This window comes from Echinops telfairi, unplaced genomic scaffold, assembly GCF_000313985.2.
Source record: "Echinops telfairi isolate 266 unplaced genomic scaffold, ASM31398v2 ScPeMD7_7468;HRSCAF=8506_0, whole genome shotgun sequence".
Classification (NCBI taxonomy): domain Eukaryota; kingdom Metazoa; phylum Chordata; class Mammalia; order Afrosoricida; family Tenrecidae; genus Echinops; species Echinops telfairi.
Genome location: NW_022111369.1, coordinates 50,497,364 through 50,505,794, shown reverse-complemented (window position 1 = coordinate 50,505,794; position 8,431 = coordinate 50,497,364). Strand labels below are relative to the sequence as shown.

The window sequence follows — 8,431 nt, the reverse complement described above, 5'->3', positions numbered from 1 at the left end:
TTGGAAAAATTACTATCCAAAGTCAGAAAGCATAACATATTTTCAATTTCCTTAGTAATTCTGACCAAACATAAAAAATATGAACAAATGTCTATTAATACTCATGACTTTCTTACTTTATACTCTATCATAAGTCAACTTCTTTTTCTAATTTTCTAAAATGAATAATTTAATTAGCCCAAATCATAAGAGGCAGAAATAGCAATAAAATAGGAACTTCTGTCCCTTAATCTTTGTCCCTGGATAGGACATTGTCTCATTCAAACTTTATTACTTAAAAATTAAGAGCTTTGACTGATTATTATTCAAGCAATTGATAATAATTTTCTTCCTAAATAGGAACAATTTTATAGAGTCAACCAAGACAACCAACTCGAGATGGTAATATTTTATTCCATATAATGTAGTATTTCACTGTTGAATTAAAATATATTAAATATTGAATTGAATCCGCTTCTTAATATACTTTACTATTCTTAAGGAGTGATTTATTCTATCATTAAATAATTATTATCAGTCTAAATTGAAAAATTATTCAGATGATTACCTATGCCTACTGGTAAAGCTAGTTCTTTCTGTGCGTTCATGAACCAAAATTGTGACATACATTCATAATTGCTAATGAAGTGAAAAATTAATTCTAATGACATTCTGCATCATATAGGATCGCTGATGATATGTCATAATCACACAATTGCAATGTGTCTATTTTTCTAAATTCGATCTGGTTGGGGATTTCATAAAGATATCAGTCTGTGAAAACACGGATGTGTCAGATAACTTTTAATTTAAAAGAAAGTCTGGTTAATTCATGAACTTAATAGTCCATTTAAGTTTCTGGTCTAGAGTCCACACATTAGAAAAGGAATCATGAAAGCTAAATTTTATAATTGCTCTGTCTACACAATCTAAGGAGGATTAGCAAGTTTAAATAATTGTCACTGAACCTGTTTTTCAAGTATGAAATACAAATATGTGTGACAACAACAACAATATTGTCATTCTCATTCCTGGTATTATTTCGAGGACTCAAAGAGCACTCCTCTACTCAGCTCTCATAGACTCCCACGTGGAGCACGCCCAACAAGACACTTCTGGTTCTCCTCCTCCTTCCCTACCAATCTCTAGTTTTACACAGCTCCTGAAGGTTCTGACTACGTTGTGGGTCTATGTGTATGTGCACTTAAACTCTGAAGTCATAAACTATCTGCTAAATGCAGAGATGTATCAAGAACGTACCAATCAGCAGAAAGCGCCTATCACTTAAAAGAAAGAAATATAACAAAACACACGGGTTTTTTGTTACCCCGAATATACTTGTTAGGACCTTAAGGAGAAAAAGCTTTGTAAAAATTAAGCAAATGTTTTTTCTGCATATATCAAGTTGAGAAGAAGAAAGTCAGTAATTTGATTTGGGCTCTAATTGTTAGTCACTTCAGTTTTCAAGTGGCTATTATTTAAAATAAAGTCTAAGCAAATTTACATGTGCTAATACCTCACTTGGATTCATCATTACTGTTCCAAGAAATCACTTGAATAATACATTTTATTACCTTATCTGTGATACAGCTAGGCTGTAGGCTTTATTATCATGTTGGTTCGGCTCATAATTTGTCATAGTAGTTCATAGTTGTGTCTCCAATGCTTGCCATAGCCCCTGAGTGAATGAAAATACACAGTGAAAGTTTGTCATTTATAAATAACAGTAAAAGTTTGTCATTTATAAATAAATACAACCAGAATACTACAACCAAATGGTTTATTTTCCTTAACAAGCTGTCCCTGCTAACATTACATATTAAGTCTCAAATATATCAATATTTATTTGTATATTAAAACAGAGGTTTCACATTGGATTCTTTTTTTTTTTTTTACCAGAAATATATTTCAAGAGAGAGAGTGTTCTACCACCCATATCTGGTAATATTTTATTAAAATTTTTTCTAAGACGAAGTGGAAAGCAACCATTGCTAACTCAAATTCAGTTATAATATATTGGCAGTCCTAAGAAACCCTGGAGACAGTGTTCAAATGCTTGGCCAATAACCAAAAGTTGGTGGTTCGAACCTGCCAGTCACTCTTGGGAGGAAGTAGTCTACTTCCACGAAGATGGACAGTCCTGGAACCCCTCGGGACAGGTCTACTTTGTCCTATAGGCTTACTACATTGGATTTGACTTGGTGGCAATGGATTTAGAAAATTGACACATCATTATTTCCCCTTAAACGCTGAAACTTATCATTTCTTTATTTTTGAAAACTATAGGTGAGCTTAGTTTTAAAATGATTTTTTTCTAAAGTTAGAAAATGAAAAATATTTTATTACTTTCGGATAATTCTGTAATAGAATACAGTTTACCTTAAATTTCATGGAGGATGATTTACCCCAGCTATATTACAAAATGAATGAATTGTGCTGAAAGATGTCTAAGTAGCTGAAAATATACTTACTTTTATGTAGGAGCAGCTTCACAGACTGAATGAATACAACCACATCCAACCGGTAATTTTTTCTTTAAAATTATGAAGAAAATCAGCCATATGGCAGTTAAATGTGCTTTTAAATAGTCTCTCACCATTGGAGGAGGTTTGTTCCTTTCCAAACCTCTATTTCCCACTAAAAGCCTTCTGAAATGATTTTTACAAATTAATCTGGGTATCAAGGATGATTTGAACTATTCATTGAAACGGAAGCTGTTCTTATCTCACCTGTCTCAATAGACACAGGCACCTGTTTCCAATCACAAGCAATAAGAAGTGTTAACATCCATAGTTCCAGTAATGTTTAAACATGATCTTGTATTTTATAGTTTAATTCCTTAAAATCATACTTTTTCCAAATTCATTTTCTACTCAAGGCTCTCAATTGCAGTTATAGTCAGGCTCCCGAGGCATATTGGAAATCTACCAATTGACAAGCTCTTCTTTTGAAGAAACCGTCTGGAAAGAGACTTGCTGCCTCTGTTGCAACAAGCTCTGGTCCGGTTTTACCCTCTGTCAAATGGAGGAGGTCAATCAGGCAAGACAGATCCGGCTCTCTCTCCCACTCTAGAGTGCCCCAACTCCACAAAGCTCTCTCTTCATCGTGAGCTCGCTCACGAGGCACGAGGGGCATACAGATGACGTAAAGAGGACTGTAACACGCACATGTGCTGCCAGGGCAATCCTAACTCAGGGGTACCAACTGCGCTTACATTTACTGAATCATATGAATATTCTTGAGAATCTTCCGTATGTTTATTGCGAAAATTTGCTCTATGCAATCAGTATTAGACTCAGTGCCCCAATCATCTCTAACATGCAAAGCTTAATTATGTTGCTTCATCTGTGTGTGAAGGTAACACTGACTCTTTTTCTTTCCAGAGAGAGTCTATGAGTGTAATGGATCAGGTAAATAGCTGTGTGTGTATGTGTGTAATGCTGTCTACAAATGGTCAGATATTCTCTATGAGAAGTCCCAGTTAGAGTTCAGAGAAACTATTGAGCCCCGCTGGTGTACTGGTTACACATTGATCTGCTAGCCACAAGGTCAGCAGTTTGAAACCATCATCACTATGCTAGAGAAAGACTTAGGGTTTTCTATTCCAGTACAGAGTTATAGTCCCTGAAACCCACCCTATCCTGTAGGGTTACTATGAGTCAGAATCAACTCACAGGCAATCAGTTTTATTTTCGTTTGTTTGTTTGTTTGTTTATTGTAGTAATGGCATCATTGACTAGTGCTCTGTAAGCGTCCCACAGCCCTTGTCTAGTGTTGGGCTCTCCAGAGCTAGCTCTAACTTTGGAAGACAAGATCGAAGTTGCCAAAGGGAAAGAATAACTTTATCGCAGTTCCCGAGTGAAGCTAGCTTTAAGTTAGTGTTCATCTTTTCCAGATCTGACATTTTATTATTCGTCTATAGGTTTGTGCAATGGAAGCATCTTGCATTTAAACTCTTGCCTCTAGTACTGTATGAATTTGAAAAAATTGTGTATTATCTTTGAGCTTTCGTTTTTCCCTTCCCAAACATGTATGAAGTCAGTATTTCTGTCTGTTTTGATTTTTTATGGGGCTTTTGTGTATTTCCTCTTTTCACATCAGTGGCTCTTGGCCTTGATGATTCAGTTCATATTTGACAATCTAGATAAAAAATGTAAAGAAGGATATGGGTTTTTTTCTCTGTAATTAGAAATTTCCTCATTATTCAAAACATAGATTTTATGATAGTGTTTCATCCTTGGATTTTACTCCCAATATCCCTACTAAAATTCTATGGCCACTTTGCTTGGTGAAAGTAAGAGAAAATCACAACTACCCTACTTTTATACTTCATTTAAGCTGAAAAATAAAGGGAATTATGCATCCCATTGACCACAATTTTTCATATGCTTTTAGAAAAGCATGTGTGAACTACTCTCTTTCTCTCTCATATAATATGAATATAAGAATATATATGTATGTATTCTTAATGAGAATATTTGGTAGTAATATTTAGTATATCATGGTGTTCATGGTGTAAGTCACAAGGCTAATTATTCTCTTTCCCTCTCTAAAAAGGAACAGGCCTACTTTTACCTTGAGGTAAGTTGACTTGTAATACTAAACTTTTATAAGATAAATGCTTTAATAAAGATAAAATCCAAATAACGTCATTCTGTGACGCTCACCTTCCCAACATAATTGCTGAAGACAAAATGGGTACATAAGCAAATGTGGTGAAGAGAGCTGAAGGTGCAGGCTATTAAAAGATATAACACCTGGGGTCTTAAAGGCTTGAGATTAAACAAGTGGCCATCTAGCCTGGAAGCAACAAAGCCAACATGGAATAAGCACACCAGCCTGTACAATCAGGAGGTGTTGACAGGATCAGGTATCAGGCATCAGAAGACCCAAAACAATCATATCAATGCAAACAAGTGGGGTCAGAGTGGAGACCCAAAGCCCATCTGTAGACAATTGGACATCCTCTCACAGAAGGGTCACAAGAAAGGGACAAGCCAGCCAGTGTGCAGTATAGCACCAATGAAACACACAACATTACTCTAGTTCTTTAATGCTTCCCCCGTCTCCCTCCCCCCACTATGACCCCAGTTCTACCTTACAAATCCGGGTAGACCAGAGTATGTACACTGATACAGATAAGAGTCCTCAACACACAGAATCCAGGACAGATAAACCCACCAAGAACAGTAATGGGAGTTGCAATAGTATGAGGGTAGTGGGAAGGTAGGGGGAGAAAGGGAGAATTGGTCACAAGGCTCGATATAAAACACACTCCACCCTCACCCTCTCAGGGGGATGAACAACAGAAATGTGGGTGAGGGAGACAGTGGACGGTGTAAGATATGAAAAAAAAATCTATAATTTATCAGGGGTTCACAAGGGTAGGGGGGTGGAGGGAGGGAAAAAAGAGGAGCTTATACAGCGGGCTCAAGTAGAAAGAAAATGTTTGGAAAATGTTGATGGAGACATATGTACAAATGTGCTTGACACAGTTGACGTATGGATTGTTATAAAAGAACAATAGAACAATTTATTAAAAATAAATATATAAAGAGAAAATCTCAGATATTTATTTGACTTTACATAGTCAAATGTACACAGCAGAATGTGATATACTTTCAAATATTTTTTGTTTCATTTTCTAATTCTGGCAAAGACACATATTGACAGCCTAAATATACAGGAGGCATTGTTTTTATGTTAACTCAGCCTTAAGTGAATGATCGTTTAAGACCAACTGAGGCAGATTTCCAGTTTTCAGGAAGGAAAATAATGTTTTGGATCCAACAATCTAGTGTTTTCAATAAACACTGGAATTTGGAGATTTTGCGTTTTTATTTTTGTTTTCTATTTCTGGCATTTTGCAAAGCAAGTTATGTGATTCTGGTCAGGTGACCATTTCTTTAACTTCTGTCTCCATGAAAATTAAACTATACATTTTAATAGCAAAAATATGCCTTGTAGGTTAAATGAGTTTATGTAATAATTAAATCCATGCTGCTTCTTTCTTCTGGGCTCTAATAATTAGTCATTGTAAGTAGAGTCGGTTCTTGGAATTCAAGGGTGAGGCATGATCTTAAAGTAGTGAGATACTTATCTGTCCTCAGATCTCCTACTAGTGCTCCTTCTGGAAGTTTTCAGGAGCCACGACAACAAAGAGTGCGGTTCTTTCTTGTTCACAGGGCGATCATCTCTGTAATGTCAAGAGCCATCTTGGAAATGAATTGTTTGTTTTTATGTGTGATGAGCATTTGTTCATACACTTACCGCCTGTTTTTCCCTTTTAGCCTTTCCAACAAGTCTATCAGCTTGAGACCTATCCCTATGGCACTTTGTATAGCCTTCCACAGGCCAGGCCATATCTTGCTCTCCAACCATCCTTCAATGTCATTAAGACCGCTGCCATGGGGGATGCTAACAAGGCTGACAGCACGCCATAATGGTGGTAAGTTCACTTAACTATTGCGTGTTCATCCTCTACCACAGGAAAGAAAAGAAAATAGCTTAAAGAAAGGGGGAGAAAGAGGAGCTGATACCCAAGGCTCAAGGAAAAAGAAACATTTTTGGATGTTGATGACATCATATATACAAGTGTGCTTAATAAAATTTAATTATGGATTGTTAAAAGATCTGTAAGAGCCCACTAATGATTAATAAAAAATATGGAAAAATTAGATTGAACGTGGCAAATGCATACTTGAAATGTAGTTGTAGAATTTTCTGAAATGGAAAAGTGTGAATACTTCCCTATTAGTATTACTCAGGAGCAGTACAGAACAGAACAATTTATTTCAAAGGAGAAATTTGTTCAGAGAAAGTACGGGGGAAAATAAAGCCCTACTATCAAACTGTAAAATATTTAATAATCCAAATTAGCGGAATATGACAAAGAATCCTGACATGTAGTTTAACTTTACCTCTCCTACACTTTCATTCTTCTTTAAATGCCTTCCATTTGGTTAGGTAAAAGGATGCTGTGAGGAGAATAAAGTGCATAGGTTGGTATCTAGTAATTCTGAATTTAAATAACATAATGATGTTTAGTTCTCAAATACTGGATAGATGGTAGACAGTAGAATAGCATTCACTTCTTCTTAATATAATGAAAATTATATTATGACTGTTCTCACTTCAGATGTTAACAATGCTGATTCTTTCAAAAGAGTTAAGTAAATTCTCAGGAGATGCATAAGTATAGCTGTTGATTAGTTGGTAAATTATATCTCTAATTATTTGACTACTTACATATAAATACTACATGAAAAGAAAATGTTTCTAATCAAAGACTTTCCCCCTGAAGTTTTTGCAGGCATAATTGCAATTAGATTATAATTAAGTTACCTCAAGGATCTGCAATGGTTTGGTTTCATACTAAAAAACAATCACCCGTTATTAATAAATATGTTTTTGAATGCTTATGCAAATTTTGAGGTGGCTCTGATAATTTTCCAGGAAAATGGGACATAGATAATGGATAACCCCAAAGTGGACCCTATAATTCTTAGCAAGAAACAAAACAGAAACAAGTTTGCACTGTCGGTACCTGTTGTAAAGACCTCTGATTTGTTTTAATTACATTCCGTCACTGTAATAGAAGTTCTAATAATGTGCATGTGTGCATATTTTCTATCTCCAATCATAGAAACTTTACTTACAATAGCTCATACTAAACAAAATGTATCCTGACCAATATGCAAGACTTTTCTTTGGTCTTCCCATAACTCACGTCTGACTGCAATGCAAAATACCATGTCATAATAATAAATAGTCCCTGAAACTCAAAAATAAGGAGAAGCATATATCTTATATCAGTAACAGGAAAATATTAGTATCATTTGGCAAATGGCCCAGGGTAAGAGCAAAGAGCAATTAGGGTCTGTTATACAATGTTTTCTTAAAAATATTGTAACTATTTTTTTCTTTCTTTTACAGATGTGTCCAAAATTTCATTCTCTGAATTTCTTCTCTCTTCTGCCATACAACACAATTCTACCCAAAGGATTCAACAGTTATTTTAGAATAGGAAAAATTCCAACTTAGGGGCAGTCTTTCTTTAAATTATCTGTTTATCAGATGGTACTCTTTTTGCTAAATTTTCCCAGACAGTTCATTGTGCCTACATTCCAGTCAGACGACAGCCTGGGAACCTAATCAGAGCCTTAAAGTCCTTACTGAGTTTCTATTGTGAGAAATTTGCCAATAAAGTCTTTGAATTGCTTTTTTTGGATATTTTCATCATAACTGAGTACAATGACTGAGTTTTTTGTTCTGCTTTCTTTTCAATAAATTACATTTTAAAGCAAACTCCATATTTTGTCATTATTCCATTTAATAGAGTAAACAGAATCCTATTGAACATTAAACATGTGACATTTTGTTTTCACTAAATTTTCAATGACACTTTCAATAATATGTTGATGAAGGACATATATATATATATCAATATGAA

The 8,431-nt window shown here is 35.1% G+C and overlaps 1 protein-coding gene across 1 annotated transcript; it reads left to right on the top strand.

Moving 5' to 3' along the window:
- Positions 1-366: 366 nt before the first annotated feature.
- Positions 367-8,016, top strand: LOC123520969 (alpha-S1-casein-like). Its single transcript, XM_045284034.1, has 7 exons — positions 367-381; positions 1,879-1,920; positions 2,461-2,502; positions 3,363-3,389; positions 4,537-4,560; positions 6,270-6,427; positions 7,915-8,016. Exons 1-6 carry the CDS (start codon positions 379-381, stop codon positions 6,420-6,422), a joined length of 291 nt encoding a protein of 96 aa, XP_045139969.1. The 5' UTR covers positions 367-378; the 3' UTR covers positions 6,423-6,427; positions 7,915-8,016.
- The last annotated feature ends 415 nt before the right edge of the window (positions 8,017-8,431 follow it).